General features: G+C 41.0%; 1 protein-coding gene across 8 annotated transcripts in view; it reads left to right on the forward strand.

Annotated features, from left to right (window-relative positions):
• The window catches only part of clcn3 (chloride channel 3), a 65,770-nt gene extending 50,530 nt beyond the window's left edge, over nucleotides 1-15,240 (forward strand). For 5 of the 8 annotated variants that reach the window (XM_050066859.1, XM_050066854.1, XM_050066860.1 and 2 more), the window contains 2 exons: nucleotides 1,840-1,915; nucleotides 10,836-15,240. In XM_050066859.1, coding sequence (XP_049922816.1) covers nucleotides 1,840-1,915; nucleotides 10,836-11,015 — 256 coding nt within the window. In that variant the 3' untranslated portion in view covers nucleotides 11,016-15,240. Of the gene's footprint in view, nucleotides 1-1,839; nucleotides 1,916-6,662; nucleotides 10,781-10,835 lie in introns of those variants that run through there. The other 3 variants (XM_050066856.1, XM_050066862.1, XM_050066858.1) reach the window with 2 other exon arrangements.
• Nucleotides 15,241-19,768: the final 4,528 nt, after the last annotated feature.

Raw genomic sequence — 19,768 nt, forward strand, 5'->3', positions numbered from 1 at the left:
GTTTTGCCCCTTTTGATATGTTTATTTTTCAGATCATGAGGATTTCTTTTGTTCATTGTAGTTAAAATAAAGTCTCATGATGGGTCGGACTCAGGAGATCTTGTCTAGGTTTAACAGATTTAGGTTTTACAGGGAGCCACCTGCTGGTGTAATGTAGGAATTACAAGACAGATTGTGCTTACCACTCCTCAATTTATAGATTACTTCTCAGTTTGCTGTGACAATCACCAGAGAGGAGCTGTGCAGCAGTGTTTGTTTTCATTTACAGCTTCATGTTTAACTATTTTAGTCACATTTTTAAGGATAAAGCTGGTGTTATTCTATTTTTTTTAACTTACTTTCAACAAATCTCATGAAAAGACTAAAACAAAAGTGTCTTAGTTTGTCTTTCAGTACTTTCTAACTTCTCTACCCTGACTGGGGCACTCAGGCTCCAAGCCCATTTGCTTCTACTTTAATCTTTAAAAATAAGTAACAAATATATAAATTTAGTTTACCTTAAAAGGCTAAGTCATTTTCTAAGGCAGCAGGGCACTGTAGTTTTTAAGTTGAGGATTTGTTTCTCATGGATTAATACACATTTGGTGTTCTCTAGACCAGTGGTTCCTAACTGGTCCAGTCTCAAAGTCCAGATTTCTCCTTAGTCATCAGTTCAGGGTCCACACAGTTTGATATATTCAGCGTCATACTTGTGTTTGGACATGTCATCGAGTTAGTTTGCATGTTTGTCTCTGTCAAGTAGCTGTCCACTCTACAGCAGGAAACGGCACTTCAAAATAAAATCTCTGTCCTGGAAATTCACTGTACTTAAAAACAAAGTGTGTTGGTTATATAAATCTTATGACAGACAACACCTACTAGGACTAATTCATTGCTGTTGTGTTTATTTTTTTCATGTGATTTATCGTCAATATGTAAAGCATAGAATATCACCAGACTTACCCTTTAACTTTTGTCAAGTTTCATTTGTAATTAAGCACAAATTTTAAATTAATTTCCAGACAGTCGTCAAAATAAAATGAGTTTCCATCCACTACTGTTTTAGGTGGGCAGAAAGATGGAGTCCCCGCGCACCCTGCTGACAAATTTTTCTAACTTCATTTTTTGTAATCTTCAAGGTGTCTAGTAAACAAATCTGTTGGGCGGCCATCTTGAATTTGAATCAACTAGACGTCATACAGGGACAAATGACCCCAAATTTTGTGTGTAACTTTGGCATGGGGAGTTGATTGAGAGGGTTATTTTCAGGATTTTAACAAGTCAGATTCAATAAAATGTGAAAAATGTGAAGAAGTCAGATTAATTTACTCTCAAGATCTTGCCTCTGTAGGCTTTATATTAGGGATGAGAAAGTACACCATGATCTGTATCTGTATCTGCTCAGCCAATTAAATTATCTGTATGAGTACCTATACTTAGAATGAGTGGGTGGGGCTTAATGTGGAAATGGATGTGGTCTAACTAGAGGTTGTTATTTTACATGTGAATATTGCAAATATCGAATATAAGATAAATGATTGCAGAAGAAGGCCCAACAAGATGACATGATAAAAAAATCGCCAGTCAAACCTCAAACTTTAAACCTTGTGATTAAAGACATGGTATTTTATTAGATGAGTTACATTCTTTTCATCATAACACCTGAAATGAATTCATTACATTAAGTTTTTGTGTTATTTTGAGTTTTATTTTATGTTAACATTAAGTTATCTGTTTAATATTTTAAGTTGCACCCTGTTATGTTTTTGTGCTTCTCTCTCTGTCTCTCTTCTGTTTGTTGTTTTTGTTTATTTATTGTTGTTTTTGGGCAGTTTACCGAGTAACAGGTGTGTGTTTCAGGATTGTGTTGGGCATCATCACAAAGAAGAATATATTAGAGCATCTGGAGGAGCTCAAGCAGCACACGGAGCCCCTGGTGACTAGCCCCGCCCCTACACACACCACCCCTCCCCCACACTTTTCACACCTGTCTCTTAGGCTCCGCCTCTTTAGAGGGCTGCATGAAACTTGGTGTGAAAAACTGTTGACAGTTCCCGGCTACACATTGAGCCTTCCTTTGCTTCCTCTTCTTCTCTCACTGACTGTCGGCACTGTGTTGTTCGTGGGTTGGTTTGGTGTGGATTCACCTCTTAATGCAGTCGTTCATCGTAGAGGAACATCTGTAGATAAACGTTCTCTCACCTCCATCTGCATCGCTGGAAGCAGTTATAGTTTTGGAATCTTTGTTTGTAGAAGTGCTTTGTTGTGGTTTTCTGGGTCCTGTAACGTTGGACCTTTTTGGGAACTGTCACCCACGTTAGTCTAGAGCCCCTTTCAGACATGTACTTCATTACGGAAATATGCTGGCAATTTAACATGTTGATGTTGAAGATATTTTACTGTAAAAGTTGTGACAGTGCTCTCTTACCAAGAGGGACCTTATAACAGCTCAGGTTTCAGCTCAGGTCTGTCACATGAAAAATTCATATCGTGATACTTGTTGACATATGACGTCATACTGTTATCCACGGCAACAATAAACATAGCTGAAAGTGAAATTATTACCGACTCCGCAGTTGTTCCAAAAAGAGGAGCAGCTTCAGTAGTGTGGAATAAACTGTGGCGTCCTGAATGTTTTATGAACAGCCCCAGACTTCTCAGACTCTTTTGGCGAGTTACCGTTTAGAGGGAACTCATTCAGCGGCTCCTCTGGCAGCAGCACACAGGAGTCGGTGTTGATTTTTACTAATTTTTCATATTTTTAAGAATATCGTTATCGCAAAAATACCTTCAAATATCATGATATTATTTTAGGGCCATATCGCCCACCCCTACTATTCATGTTAAACGTGGCCAAAGTTTCAAATAATGAGGTAAACATATGTAAAAGTAATCCCTGTAAGCAAAAACCTCAGATTGTTCTGAATACTCAAAAATCGATACAGCATAGTATCGCGATATTTTTGTTCGGTAATATCGTTTTGTCACACAGTACCAAGTATGGACTTTTTATTATATAAATTATTAATATGACAAATACATATTAAACGTAAGGTAGTCGACTAGAGTGATATAATTGATTGCTTTTTCAGTCCACTAGATACATTTTGCTAAAAAAAAAAAAAAAAAAAAAAAAAAAGGTTGACATGAAATGAACAGACTGAAACTTTTATTGTATTAGATAAAACAGATGTTGACAAAGTTTTCACTTGGGGACATAATTTACAGTTGAAAAAAGGTAATAAATCGCAATATATCACAATATTTTTTATCGCAATAATATTGTATCGTGACTTAAGTATCGTGATAATATCGTATCGTAGATCCTTTGGTGATTCCCTTACTTATCTGTTACCAATGTTTTTTCTACTTTAAAGAGAAGCTGACGGCAGCTCGTGGCGGATTTCTTTATAGGGTCATGTGCTCCAGGCGTGCTACTGCAAGAGCACATACACTGCTACATGTAGCATGCTAACGTCAGGGAAACGTGTAAACTGTGTCGTTGATGTTGTTAATTTCTCCTAATTTCAGATCGTATTCTTGCTGCAACATGTCTGGTTGTGCCGTTATACTCCTTCACAGTCAATGACGGTCAGAGAAGACACTGAAACGTTGACCATTCAGAGCAGACTGTCCTCTTTCGGGAGGGCGGCTTAAAGAGACAGGCTCTAAAATGGAGCCTCACAGACGGAGGGTGTTCCAGCACAGACAGTAATAGGAAAATGACATGTTTTTTCAAGAATTAAAGCATGTAAACATGTTCTTGTAGAAATATATGAACCTGAAAATAAGCATAACAGGTCCGTTTTAATATGACGGCTACAGCAGCACAGCAAACAAACCGATAGATAATTAAATGAGTGTCTTGTTCTGCACTGTAACATCATCTCATTATGATCTCTGAAACACAAAACTTTCAACCACATCAACATCACAAATTAACTTAAAGCCAACTTGGATGAGAAGACCTAAAATTGCTACTGATGAGATCATAAAAGCTGCTGAGCTCACGTCCACAGTTGCAAATGGAGCTCCATAAAAGGCAACATATTGGACCTTGAGTTGTGATGGCTCTGTCTAACTACCATTTTCCAGGTCAACGTGCTTGATGCTTAAAATAAAATCAGTTTAGTGGAACATGAAGCAGCGTGATCGAGCCAGATTTAAACGGTTATAGAGGCTGGAAGAATTCGTATGAGTAGCCATCTTAAAGGTTTCCATACAGCATGTGAGCAAATACATAATAAATGACAGTCATTGTCACAGTCACAGTCACAGTGTAGTCTATAAAACAGGCTGCTGAATTATTTATTCTATCTGATAAATAATGACATTGATGATAAAATGTGCTCTGAAATCTGGGTTGATAAAACTGGTGAGAATCAGAGCGTCCCTCGTGCTAATCATCAATGTAGCCACGGTGATTAACACTCTTCACTCGTCACTGATGTCGCCAACAAGAGAACTTTCCTCCCTGATATCATTATTGTCTGACTCGCTGCTGATCTCAGTGTCACCGCTCCCTCTCAAGAAACATTACGCAAGCCTTGCAGCTCCTTCTGTAATGGTCGTGTTTGAATATAGCCATTATGGAACATGCTGTGTACACAAAGGAGTGTTATTATGAGCTCTAAGAAGATTACAGGTTATGAAATGATGTTCAGAAGTAATTTGATTCTGTGTAAGCCTCTGGAAAAGAGAGCGATTTTGGCGCTGCTTTGATCTAATATAATTTGTCCCCAGATTTTATCAAGACATTTGCACAGTCACAAATCTTTTCTGTGCCTATACAAGTGGGAATCTTTAATGCAGAATTTTTGTTTACAGGTTTGCAAAGGGTGACATGTAGCAGCAGGCTTTGAGATGATTTCTGAACATCTTTTCACATGTTTGAAATCTCATTGGCCCTTATTTAAGCCTATACTCTGTGTAAAACAACATTTATTATGCAGATAGGTGAAGCCAGCACTGTGACATGTCTGAAAAGGGCTCCGTAGATTCCCAGAGTGCAGCTTTGCAATTCATCCCCATTCGAATGTATTTGTACGTCTGTAGCTCTGCTTGTGTCAGCTGCATCGTGCTAGCACCTTAAGATGTTCATCAAGCTTAGGGATGTCAGTTAATGTTGCTTTTGATAGTCTGACACCTATTAACTGGTTAGTTGCCTTTTTTAATGCAAAATGACAATTCAAGAGGCCCTTTCTGTCAGTCCGGCGCTCAATTGATTCAGTGAGATTTAGCACCACATTTCAGAGCGCTATCCAATTATGCATTCCACTGCAGCAGACACATAAGCCTTGTTTCCACCAAATACTTTCGGTATGGTACCTTTGGACCCAAAAGTAACCCTTCAGACATGGTACCTAGACCCTAGCGTTTCCACTGCAAACAGTACCCTTAAATGTGGACGGGGTTGTTGTCACTAATTTCCTAATTATCGATGACACAGAGGGAAGTCTGCACCTCGTTTATCATCCACAGAACGAGGCTGCACACTGACATTTTCAGAACAAAAAACAGGCTGCAGTGAGAGTCTCTCTCCATGGGATATTTAAAAATAGCAGGTTTGTGCATTTAGTCCTTCTCAGGCTAAAAGAGTATGTCATATAAAAACGAAAGTGATGGTCAAATTTAAGGTGTTCTGATAGATTTACGTCATCAACTCATACATTGAGTAACATTACAAGTGAACGTTCCACCTTAAAAGTCGCCGGCAGTCGACCTAGTGAATGAAGTTATTTTTTCTGTGACTCCAGCTGCTGCAGTTACAGTTTCCTATTAAAACTCTCCACAGGACCGTCCTCTATTAACCAATCAACGGACTGCAGTGTTCACAGCTCGACCTTTTAGTACCAGATCTGTGTGCTAGGTACCTCAACAGAAGGGGGACCAAAAATGTGGACAGTGTGGAACAGTTCCATTGGTACCATCCACAACTTTTCACAGTGGAAACAGAAAACCAAACTGAACTGAACCGTACTGTACTACTCGGTGGAAACGGGGCTATAGTGTCCATCCTCCGTTTTCCCCCCAGGTAGCCGCGGTGAGCAAGTGGCTTCATTTTGAGCTGTAAACCCTTTTAGCATTATTAACTATGTTACCACCACTAGCTGTGCTGACACTGCTAACGGTGCTAACAGAGCCAACAGTAGTTAACAATGCTAAAGTCAGTTTGTGGGTCAAAATTGAGCCACTTAATCACCGGGATGACCTGGACAGAGACCGAAGGGTGGGCAGAATGTTTCCACAACAACGCTTTTGTGCTCGGACGATGTAACAAGGTGTAATTGCCAAATAAGCTAGCTAATGTTAGCTCCTACCAGACAGTGCAGGTCACAAATATTCTCGGGAGTTAACCAAGAAACAGTTAATCGTTGACATCCCTAAAGCTACATTTTGTTTTCTGAGTTATGTTTGCTACATAGCTTAGATGTGTTTTGGTATCATTGTGACTACATGCTGTGTAGTTGAACAGTTGATATAATTTCTCATCATGTCTGCCGTCATGTAACCATGACCCCTGTTGTGTGTTTCTCCTCTTCCCCCCACAACAGTTAATCATTTTAAGAATTCATCCACCCTCAGTTTTATTATCTTCATTAATGACTGATTTTTCTTCTGTTTGTTTGTTTTGTTTTTTAAACCCCTCTTGACCCCACCGTTTCGCTCCTGGGTCTCCACAGATTGACGACATCTGACTCGTCACCTTAACAACCACTTGGCGAGTAGCTAGCCGCCTTGGGAAAGCGGAGTACCGTTGTAATACTCTTAGAGGGTGGTGTTTTTTCATTGGGAGGGAGACAATCCCTAGTGATACGATTCATTCCCATATTTCCCTAATCCTGTAGTGGTAGTGAGCGCTGTGGTGCAGTGACGTTGTTGTGTTGATTGGTGCTGGTAGTGCTGTAGTGACCTGGCTAGTTAGCGTGTGGTGATAAATTGACCCTGATGAAGTAACGACTAATCCCGTGCTTTAACCTGCCAATGTTTCCTCTTAGCCAGCTGTGCCCTGTCCTCGTCAGGAGAGAGTCAACAGATTTATGTTCCTAAAAACACAAAACTGAAGTGCATCTTTGCTTTATAAACAAAAGAGTGTGAAAAAGTCACACTAAATAAACAAACATGTTCTTTGGAGTCGAGGGCCACAACAAACACAAAAGGTTTGCACAGACTTATGTTGCCTGTTAATCCTGTTTATAGTAGTGAGAGAAAACATGAGTCATGAAAACATACAACAAGCCGAGGCCTTAGAAAGATACATAATACCAGTTACCTATGATGTCCATGTGTTTAACAGATTTAACTGTAAACTAACAACAAAAATTGTAGACTAACATCATCAGTCTGTCTCTATATTATGAAAAAGCAAGTAAAACGATCAGGAACAAATTAATGAGTTAAAATGTCTAATACATGGAGAGACAGTTAGTTAGCGCCCAGTTAGTTAGCACCCTGTGGCAACTCAAATTCAGCCAGTGCATCACCCAGGGGTCTGATCCAGACCTTTAACTTCCCGCAGGATCAGCAAACTTTCTGTTGCTGCCATTACACAGGTTAGACTCAGTGCTGTCGCTAGCTATCAGCCCACTGTGAGCCCTGGTCCTGGGGTTTGTGCTGGCTGTATTCAACAGTGGCTTGCACTAGCTAGCTAGCTTAGCTCATTTAGCTTGTCTCATTTGTGCTCTGAGAGATGGCAGAGCAAGGAGGGGCTTAACGTATCAGTGCGCTACCATTTTAAGTATTAAAAATAAATAAAATTACAGATTTCTTTAGGTTTTACATTTTCTAAACAGTTGGGATAATGTAAGTACACAACTTAAGAAATATATAACATAGGTCTAGTCATTTTTAAGCATTTTGATATGAAAATGTTACATATCTTTAAAATAATAAAAACACATTAAAATAGATGAATACATACAAATTAGATACAAAAAACTACATTATATTCAAGTGAATGTACCTTTCTTTTTCTTTTAATAACAAGCCAAACAGAAAATGTGGCACCACAAATATTTGGGTAAACTCTCTGAAAATTATTTGTTTATTTATTTTCATATCCTGTCAAATCTTTTGGGGGGAACCATTGATTCAAAAAATAACCAACTTTCTAGAGGAGCTATTTTGAATATTTTATGTTACATTCTCACTTGGGTGCCAAACCAACCTATCAACCAACATATTCTGAATTCACCCATTTCTACCAATTTTCTGATGGTTGCTGAGGCATTCTGGGAAATGTAGGAAAATGCTGCAGTAGAAGTTGACTTCAGTGGAAGCGAAATGTGTTTTTATTCTGAATAGATCTTAAAATTAGTTCTAGGTAGCACTTTAAAATGGATTTAATATTGTCTTAAATTGTGACATGTAACAATACCTCAAATGACATCACTTCCTGGTCAGAGTTTCCAGTCCTGACCTGGATTAAAAACATGAAACAGCTCTGGACACTGCTGGCTTACAGGGAACATTGTGTCCACTCCTCTGACCCTTCATACACTCTGGTCTGTACCTGGTATCCCGAGCATCTACGACTGTTTTTGTTTATTCCGCTGGTTTCAAAATGAGCGAGGCAGTCGTAGATCTCAGCAGAAACCCGGGTCTGATCTGCGTGACGTCTCACCAGTGTTTCATGCCTCCTGCTGCTCTGTAGCTCTAATCCCCTCACAGGTCATCTCGACTCCTCTCACTCAGACCTGGGTTCAAATGTTTTATTGACTCATTTTGGTTTCACTTTATTTGCATTTTTAGGGTTCAAATGAAGCTGAACGTCTTTGAACAATTCATGACCTGCATATGACAGTATTAAACAAACCTTAGCTGTTTGGACCCAGCTCTGCTCTCCTCTAGTTCTGTAGCAGACGGACAGCTTCTCCTCACCGCTACCTGCTGTTTTAGCTTCAGATGCTTCTCCTCACTTGACCTCAGACTACATTCACGGCTGAATTCAGGAGCACAAGTTTAAAGAGCTGGCAAATCATTTTAAAATTAACCTCAGTCTGAGATGTGCTCCTGAATCAGCAGAAATGATTATGTTGACTAACTGAATATTTAAGAACGTGTAAATAAGTCTGCTCCAGTCTGGTTCGTTGGGTCGATCAGGTAAGGTAGGTAGAAGGAGAAGAAGAAGGAGGCAGCTCTGTCACATGAGTCAGAAACTGCTCACATCACTATGGAAATGTTACTGCTCCCCATCGTAGCAGACCCTACTGGTCTTACTTACGTTTTAACAAGATTAAATAATTGGTAATTTTGTTTCTGTGTCTTGCATACAAGCATGTGATCAACCCTCATGGGTTTACAAGACACTATTACAATATAGTTGTAGTGATCAATCCAAAATCCACCTTATCTTACTGCTCAGTCCCAAACTAAATACTCTGCCTTCTGTCCCAGGTTCGGCAACAAAGTCTGCCACATAATATAAAATTTTCATAGTCATCCAATTAAAAGAAATCAACATACATGGAGGTAATTTTACTAAAAAGTACAACCCTTATGTTTAAGTAGGCATTGACAACATTGATCGTCTCGTCACAGTGCAGTGTTCTGTTGGGAAACCTTGGGTCCTGGAATTCATGTGGATGCTACTTGACACACTCCACCTACTTAAACACCAGTGCAGACGAGGCACCCCCAATTACGACAACAGCACTCCCCAATAGCATTGGCCCCCCAGTAGGACAATGCACCACGCCCTGTCACAAAAACTGCTCAAGAATGGTCAGAGGAACGAGACAAAGAGCTCAAGGCATCGACCTGTTCTCCAAAGTCCCCAGATCCTGATCTGATCAAACATCTGTGGGACGTGCTGGTACCCCACCTCACAACCCATGGGACTCAAAAGATCTGAAAGTAAAGCCCTGATGCCAGACACAGAAGGATACCCTCCAGAGGTCCTGTGTCCATGCCTTGACAGGTGAGAGCCAAGTCTGGTCCAAGGAGCACCCACCGTGTATCGTGGGTACCTCTTGGGCACCAACACCTTGAGCTCTTTGTCACGTTCCTTGGGTCATGCCTGATAAGTGCTGTTGCCATGAGGGGGTTTACTTGGTCTACAACGGTGTTTAGGTAGGTGGAGCACACCAAGTAGCATCTACATGAATGCCAGGACCCAAGGTGTCCCAACAGAACATCGCACTGTACCAAGATGATCAATGTTATTTACTTCACCCACCAGTGGTTTTAATGTTTTGGCTGATCGGTGTATACACAAATGTTGCTGCAAGTGTCGTTTCTGACCACTTGTTTCATATTTCCTCTGCACACAAAACAAAAAACAGCAGATTGATAAGTTCTTATTAAGTATAGTTCAAAGTGGAACATCCTGAAATGAATGCCCTTCTCCACATCGATCCCCTTAAGTGATTTCTGACTCTAGTGATGCAGACGCCTCCTCTTCTCCTTCTCAGAGGTTCTAACTTTTCTCCACGTCCTGTTCACTGCTTCTTGTCTCCTCGTAGGATCCAGTTTTTCCTCCTCTCCAGCTTCTTGGAGCGATAACATAAGACGGCTGGGGCAGCGTTTGAAATGACACCCTGGTCTGTGGTAGTGGGGTGTTGTTTCAGACCTGCTTTCACCCCTTTCTTTCCTCTGGTCACTCCTCCTTCTCCTCCTGCTGACTTTTGCTTCCTCAGGGACTCATGTTTTTGTTGGCTCTCCAATAAATCAATGTTCGGACTTAACCTAAATAAATCTAATTTAAAATGTGTGCTTCTCACCATTTGAGCTAAAGCAGCCAACAAAAACATGTTGTTTTCTCGCCTTCTCTCCAAACCACCAGCACCTCCTCACTTCTCTAAACTTCTTCTTCTCTCCCTGTCCTCCCTCCTCCTCCTCTTTGTCTCTCCCTGCAGGCGGCTTCTTGGTATTATCACAAAAAAAGATATCCTTCGTCACATGGCTCAAATGGCAAACCAAGATCCCGAGTCCATCATGTTCAACTGATCCGCTCCTTCCAGGACGGCTGGGGAGGAGGGGGAGACGACAGCGAGGAGGAGGAGGTGGTGCGCCTCCTGGACGGCTCCAATCTCTGACATTCGGACCCCGTTTTTTCTTTTTAGTTTTCAGCTTTGTAGACCCTGAACCTCGCGGACTGACTGTGGCCCCAGAGATTTACCGGCCACAAGAGGGAAAGATAAAGACTTAATTATTATTGTTCTGGCTGCTGAGGACACGCGGAGGTCACGGGTTGAAGGCACACACATGAGGAATGCACTTTTTACACACCCACACACACACACACACACACGCACACAAACAAATCACACAACAACACACTTTTGCACCTGCAGACACCTCAAACATGCATGCTCTCTCTCCACATAACCTGTAAAGATACACCCGTTTGCACTCTTCATGTGCCTCACCCTTGTCCTGTCTCCGCTGAGGTCATGGTAGACGTCGCCTGGCAGGGGTCAAAGGTCAGAATGAACCGCCGATGCTGGACGCGATGAGGGACCTTGAAACCTCCAGGCTTCTGTTCAGATAAAACTTCCTCACCCGCCCCCCTGCACACACACCAGACCTGTCCGTCCTCCAGAGAAATACATTGTTTACCTGTGAATTAAGTGTGTGTGAGAACGTGTGTGTGTGTATGTGGAAGTGTGTGTGTGTGTGTGTGTGTGTGTGTGTGTGTTGCCTAGCGCCACTACATTCCAGGCAGGTTACCATGGGAACTGAGAGGACGTGCACCTGCTCCTCACCCCCAAAACGTGGCAGAAAGTCATGATCGCATGGCTGCTCTCCCCGGGTGCACGTTGATCTAATGAGATGGCTTTAACAAGTTGTGTGTGTGTGTGTGTGTGTGTGTGTGTGTGTGTGTGTGTGTGTGTGTGTGTGTGTGTGTGTGTGTGAGACAGAGGGAGGTAAAGAGAGATAGATGGGTACTGTATTTCAAGAACAAAAGGAGAAAACTGGAAAAACTAAGACCTTCATGAGTGTGTGTTTTTATTTTTCATTTCTGAGCCAGCTTCAGCTGTGTGCGTGAGCGTGTGTGCCTGCGTGCGTGTGTGTGTCACTCCCGTTTATTCATCATTATGAAGGCAGGCTGATTGTGAACGTGAAGCAAACAACAAAATGAGGAATAAGCGTCCATGTTCAGTTCTTCCATGTTCTCTGTTACAGTTCAGTCCCTTCAGGATTTCGCAGGCTGTTTTGAGATTGTTGTGACCTGTAGTTGATTTCATGGCAGTTTGCGATGCACATTGCGATGTTTATAGGCGTTTTTTGCAATGAAATCGCCGGGGCAAGTGAAAATTACCAAAATAGTTGTGATGCTGTCTCAGTGTGTCCCACAGAATTAGAATCTGTTTGTGATGGCCACTCAAAGCAGTGCTGAAGGACCGTCCCCGTGAGAGGCTCTCCTCTGCCTGAATAGCATGAGCTAACAAAAATAGTACAACATGATTTCGCCACTACTCGTCATAATTTGCCACTTAGGCAGAAGCCTAGCAGCAGCGGTTAAATTCGAGCCTTTAATCTCGCACCAAAATGGCTCCACTGTCCGTAAACCTGCAAGTAATCAGTAGGTTAAGTTAGCTTTGTGATGCTAACAGTTAGCAGTGTCACTGTGTGTCTGTGACTCCGGTCCCACAGCAGCTGTCTCAGAGGGGCTGAGCGAATCAATACGCTGCGTGCTGCTCTACAATTAAGTGAAATGTTACCCATCTTAAATAATCAAATTTGCGGTAAAGTCGAGGTGGTTGGACAAAATTGTAAGGTCGCGCAGAATTCACAGGGATTGGCTAGATTTGCTTTGATTGCTGCAGCTGCAACATCGCAAAATCCTGGAGGGACTGTATATCACTTTCCTTGTTCTTCTCAAACTATTACTCATGCTATTTTTGTATTATTGATGGTACTGTACTCAGTTATGTATTTACAGCTTGATGCAAAACAAAACTGGAAATCTGCACCGTTTTAAGTGATCACTTACAGTGGAGGAGGATGTTCATGCTACACAGTGACCTCTTGGTTTTTGTTTCTTTGTCTGAAATCTGTCCACGTCTGAGTTTAAACACCAGTTCAGCATTAATGTTTTCTTTTTCTTTTAACTGTACAGATAGTTTTAATTTATTATGGATTGTCAAATAACAAAGACTAAAGTTAATTGTCATGAAAAAACGACCCTATTTTATCCACCCTGCTCTCACACTTGCAACAAATTTAGCAGCGCACAGTTGGAGTTTCACCCACATCCTGTAAAGCTCCCCTACTAAACACCTGTTTCCAGGAGAATGGAAATGGTTGCCTGTGCTGCAGCTCATAAACTTTGACAAAATCAATGCTATTTTGTTGCAAGTGCCCGATAAGTATCGTGCATGTGCAACCCTCAGAAATGAGAACGAAGCAAGACAGCTAACTATTTAGCTAATTACATCATCAGCTCCAGAAAAAACAATGTGTTTAATTGGTTTTTTTGCCCTATCAGACAAGTGAGTTGTTAGATTAACATGCCCAACATGGATATTTAACTAGCCCCAAGCAATCAAGCAAACCTTATTGTTGAGCCCTGAATTTTCAAACAGCAGCTGTATTTGTCACATACAATGTCCCCCCTCAGTTTATCAGAGGAAAGATAGACCAGTCGTCTTCTCATTAGACCCTGACAGATTCTGTTTAACACTCCATTAGCCTAATTTTCCACCTGGGCAAAGACTCAAAAAAAAAAAGCAGTCTCAAAATGTAAAGAGATGGTTTTTTTAATCTATCTGGCACATTGGCGGAGGTTTCTGTGAAGTGCTGTAAAGTTTAGTTGATTCAAAACACACATTAAACACACATTAAACATGGCTTAATAGAGACAATTTCAAACACAAGTACACAAACCAGCTTCACTATAACTCGCAGCATTCACAGACAAACACTTGTCTTTATCTGGACACATTTTCCCCACAAATACAACATGCTAACGTTATTAGCACAAGTCTATGGCATTTTACATTGTATAAATTAGCCTAGTGACTAGCGGAGATGTCCTCTGCTCATATGAAGCCAGGATAAATTACACACAAGACTTAAAATGCTATTTTTGTGGAGGCTTTATTGTCTTCACAATTTATTGTTTATTGTCTGTGAAATTAAAGTAAATAAAAGCTTTGTTTCCACTGAGGGAAATGGTTTCAGCTTACAGAAATAGACGAGAGGTCTGCGTCACCACAACACCATTACATTTCTAAATTCCATCCTAAGAGTTAAGATTTTAAATAGAGAGATTAATAACACTGTTCAAGCCCAAGTTTGACGAAATAACCTCAGTTTAAGGAGCAGAGTGAAGCATTTAGTGGCATCTAGTGGTGAGATTGCAGATTGCAACCAACTGAATACCCCTTAACAAACAAACTGTCTCACAAACTTGACACTTTCTTATGCAGAAAAACCCACCAAGACATGTAGATTATTAAACACCATTAGGCGGACCTGTGATAACTGGACCTTAATAGGATTTCGTCAGCAGCTTCCAAGGACAGGGACAAGCTGACGAGCTCCAAATTAGTTAATTTTGAGTAAAACCTTCCTTTGAATTCTGACGCCACATCCAGTCGATCATCTCACGGCCCTTTAAGAACCACTGACATCGATGTAAAACACATCCAGCCTCATCTACACTCTGCTTGTGGTTACAGCAGGTGGTGCTCAGTCTCGCACATCCAGTCTTGCTACACCTGCCAAGTGCCTGGCAAAGGTTTTTTGGCTTTTCCCACCTGCATTTCATCCAAAACCCCCAAATGAAACACCTGCTACTCCCACCAGCCTTTCCCCTCTTTGTCCTCACAACATGTGACATGTTTGATCCTTTAAAGTGCAAACGATGAAGGGAAATGAAGTGACGGGGGAGACGGTGAAGCAGGGACAAACAGTAGCACTTTACCTGCAGAGTGGTGGCAGTAGTGTTTGTGTGTGCGTGCGTGCGTGTGAGTGAATGAGTGTATGTGTGTGAGGAAGGTCGGGTTCATCCTGTGTACTTGTTTCCGTTGCAGCGACTGCTCCTGCTGCGTGTCGACGGGCAGCAGAGCCAGATCGTCTTTGTTAACCAGTGGTGTTGCCTAACATTGTATTTCATACTGATCTCGATGTTTTCTCCTTTTTTTTTTTCTTTTTTTTTTTAATTTATGGGTAGTGTCGATAGAGTTGTGCATTATTATGAAAAATTTTATGTATGATTACATTGATTGTTTGATTGTACATTTAAAACAAAAATATGTAAAGATTAAATTTTGTTTTAAATTAAAAGGAACAAAAAGATTCAAGTTGCACAGGGTGGTGCTCCTGGTGATTAATTGGGTGTTTTATTCCTGACACAGTTTCTCCACAGCTCAGCTTCCCTCTGGTTTCTTTACCTTTGATGGTTTTTTTTTCTCTTGTTAAAACACTCCAGACCCACAGTTCACTTGCTTGTTCTGGAGCTTTTAACCAAATTTTGTGGTCTTCATCAGCAGATAAAATTTGCTGCTCTTTCTAAGGTCAAGAATCACATGTCAACCTCGACATTTGAGCCAACATGGTCGATAACTCTACTAACTTAACTTCATCTGCTGATGAAGATCATGTATGATGACGACCAAAAGCTCCAGAACATGTGAGTATGTGGACTTTGAGTAGAGATTGTTTTGTCAACTGTTGCTCCCAGTGACATTTTCTCAGGGTCTCCACGGTCACCTGGAAAAGTCATGGGATTAGTAAAATTCTTCAAATTTGTGGAAAAGTCCTGATGAAAGAGTTTAATATTTATCTTCCATGGATAACCTTCCATGTAATGTAGCATACTGTAAAACTTCCATTAGTAGCCCGGGCTATTATTTGCTTACATGGCTGAAATCAACAGGCCTATATTTGGGACAGGCCTTTAATTCCTTTCACGTAAAACTGGCGCTCAGAAAAGATCGCAAAGTACGATCAAATTGTTTATTTAAGCCACTCTGAATATTAATTGTTTAACAATGAAGCTTCAGATAACATATCAGTTATGAATCTTTCATTTGATTTAGCTCCGACTGACCTGAAATATTTGAGGATTACAGCACCCGGCAGCACTTTATCCTGTTAAAACAATCCTCACAACTTGGATTAATCTTTATGAAAAAACCCTTTTGATTCTTTAGATCTGAGGACCCTTACAGACTAAAGGATTATGAATAACTTACAGGGTAATAAAGGAATGGATGCATAATTTGAGGTAGCCAACAACCTGCTTTTATACATCCAAAGAACTTCTATAAAAAAATGAACTGCTTGGCAACCAGACCAGGCCTTTCATTGAGACAGGCCTTTATTTGTCAAAATATGTAGCCAAACCAGGCTAGTAAAAGGGACTGGGCGTTATATTGGGACGAGGCTTTTAATTGTAGTTTTATGGTAAAACCAAGCCAAGTTCCATCTCTCCCTCCATGTATGGCAGCTAGCTGGAATAATGTTTGGACAGAGTTTGGATCTGAAATGTTTGAATAATGCCAGGCAAGAACAATAATGTGACTGTGTGATTGAACACGTTTCCATACTTTGGCCTGCTACTGCTTTTAAATTGTACTGCATTTTTTTTGAGATGGAGCAATTGACCCATGCAGCCTTTGGCACAAATCTTTTTCCACCAACATGGAACTATTTCCACTCCAGTTCCCGCACCTAATTTTGAGCCATTCAGAGCATTTCGACCAAAAATAAATTGGTTCAGGACCCAAAAAGTTGGATCTCAGCTGGAACCAATCAGGTTTTCCTTGACCTGAAGTGCAAACCATGAAGACATCAGTGGGCGTGTCATATTCTAAAGGTCGGAAAGAAAGAGGAGAAAAGGCAACAATGAAGAAGTCGAGAAATTGTCAGAAAAAAAAAAAGCATGCAGTGGTCTCATTAGTAGTTGGTTCAAGCTTGTTTTTTGCATAAAAACAAATACCTCTAATAACAGAACTAAAGTTTGCTGGTGATCAATGTGATCTGCAATTTTGCTTCTACTGTTTTCTTCTGTTGTGCTACACCCTCCCTTGATGACACATCCTTGATCACAGTGGTTCTGAGTCGAAGTTCTGGATACGTGGCCTCGTTCGCTAGACAGCATCAAGGTTCCAAGAATCCTGAATGGCACTAGTTCAAGAACCAGAGGTAATTTAGTGGAAAGGAGTATCAGAGCCTCAACACGCACTTGGGTTTAATTTCAGCTGCTCTGCTCTTAAAGTAGAGCATTGTAGTTTGAAGGTACGGAGCATTCTTTCTTCAAACATATTGACCAACAGGCCAGTCGGCTGTCACTTCCCCTGCTCTACAACTCCAAGTCCACGGACTGACTATAATAATATAATGAACAGCTTGAGTAAAGTGGACTTTATAGTTCTATTTGTGTTATATGTTGTGAATGCAAAACATATTTGAGGCCTTTACAGAAGGTAAACAGCCTGTTAAGTCTAACTTAGCCTGTACTTGTAGTCTGAATGAGAGTTCATTAATATGTTTTACCACAAGGTGGCGCCTGTGCAGGGCACTGTTTATGATTATTTGGTACTTAACTTTGCAGAGCTGGCAGTGAAACCAGACAAATCTGTCCACATTAAATTCTCTATTTTATTGTGAGACTTTTACTTTGTTGGATTTGGCATCCAAAGCCAACTTGGCATTAAGAGTCAAGACTAGCTACTGCTGTCGAGGTTCAGCAAAATATCCAGGAAAAGGTGCCAGGACGTAGATGTATTGCACATATTTTAGTTGTTGAAATGTTAAAATATTACTTTATTTGGTACAGAGGCTTCACATTTTTACAGTTAGAGAATGTAAGAATTTCTTTAGGCAGACACCGTTCTCTTTATAGGACTTATAGAAAGACTAATCTTCTTCCTGTCCACTTTTCAGATGTCCCACAACTTTATGGCGAAGTACCGCTGACTCACTGGAGCTCTTTCAAATCAAAAAGCCTGTATCCTCTTATTTCCCAATGATTTACAGTCTCAAATCGACAGGAAACACTTCACATTAAGCTTTACTGCCGTGCATCTGCACTGTGAGGTGTTTCTATAATTTTGTCCACTTCCTGTTCTCACATGAGGTCTTGTTCTTGTCTTGCAGTCTTGCTAAAGCTCAACAGTGCGCTGTCTGTCTGTATTATCATCTGCGTTAACAGTGGCTTTCCTGTTGGCACCCAGGGGTGGGAGTGGATTAGGAGAGGTTTTGGGGGGGAGGTGATAGAAGCCTGCCACTTCCCAAACACAGACCAGTCTTTGTCACAGTCCCCTCAGTGTTTAGAGTTTGAGAGTAGCTCCTGACAGCGGCTGAGAGAGTCGGCCTACTCCCCGGGTCCTGTTACAGAACATCTATCATTCATGGCTGCGTCTGAACCTGAGCTGTTAGTGTTCACCTGGAGGCTTCGCTGCTCCTGCCTCATGAAAAATACAACAGATTTTCACATTAAATTCCACATAAAAACTTACATTTTAAAGTCTGCTGGCAGAGTCCAGGTTTTTGTAAAGACTCTTTGTTAATCTAAAGGCATTACTTCCAACAGCAGGGTGCATGTGGTGTAGTGTAACTTTATCTCGTCCAAAGTCAGTCTAAAAGAGTCTAAAACTTTAACGACACTTGTCCGAGATATTTCTGTCCATGTCACTCTCTTCTCATGCAAACAGCCTCACTCTCAGAGACAGGTGGCTGAAGGTTTCCAGCTCTGTCAGCAGATCCGTTTCCTCCATCACCTTCGTGTCACATCTGAGGAGACAAGCTTGTAACCATGGTTACCGCCACCAAAGAAGGTGACTAGTTTAGCTTACTTTATGTTAGTTAGCTACAAGTTACAGCCATGTTTTGTTTGCATTTTGGAAAAGTGGTATCATAAAAAGTATGTCGAATTAGCTATTAGGAGCTTATGTTTGCAACGTGCTCCTGAATATACAGACAAATATAACTGAGCTACTTTGTTATTGAAGAGTTTTGACAATAGCCTTTTTTTTTTTATGATTTCTGAGCAATGTTATGGACATACATTGGCGACGGACATCAGGGATAAAAAGTACATATCCTTCCTCTTACCTTTAGTACTGTGTATCAGTGTAGATTGCTTTGGTGTGAGTTGCTGAGTGTTGGAGATATCGGCCGTAGAGATGTCTGCCTTCTCTCCAGTATAATGGAACTAGATGGCACTCAGCTTGTGGTGCTCAAAGTGCCAAAAATTACATTTGAAAAACTCAACAGCAATGTCTCTTTCCAGAAATCATGACCTGGTTACTCAAGATAATCCACAGACCTTGTTGTGAGCAGTTTCATGTAGGAACTATTTTCTTTGTACCGAACTACACCCGCCAACTGCATCACCACCCAGGGGGAAGTGTGAGAGGTAATGACAAAGAAAGAAAAAAGAAGGTGGAAGGTGGACTATTGCAAGCAATGTTTCTGTAAGTTTTTAATAACTCAGAATGCCACTGTTTCTTTTCGTTGGACTGTCAATTTAATGCTTGAAGCGGGGGTCGATGACCGTGCTGAGGACACTGGCCTCAGTCATGTCTGACAGTTACCACCTCCTTTCATTTTCCTTCACCTTTAATGTGATAAAACAAAACAAAAATGGAAACATTTGAATACTGATTTGAATGTCGATTACCATGACAGCTTCAAAGCATCTTAATAATCAGGTTAGCCCTAGGAGCGTCCATCTACTGCTAGCTCATCTAGCACCTCTGAGCTAGCTAACGTTACAGCTCAGCTGAGGACATTTTGCGGTGTCACAAACACAAGCTTGTCATTGAGAGAGTAGATGCATGCACTTCCTCCTGCACCATGACACAGTTGGTGGGTGTAGTTTGGTAGAAAGAAA

This window comes from Epinephelus moara, chromosome 17, assembly GCF_006386435.1.
Source record: "Epinephelus moara isolate mb chromosome 17, YSFRI_EMoa_1.0, whole genome shotgun sequence".
In the NCBI taxonomy this organism is placed as follows: domain Eukaryota; kingdom Metazoa; phylum Chordata; class Actinopteri; order Perciformes; family Serranidae; genus Epinephelus; species Epinephelus moara.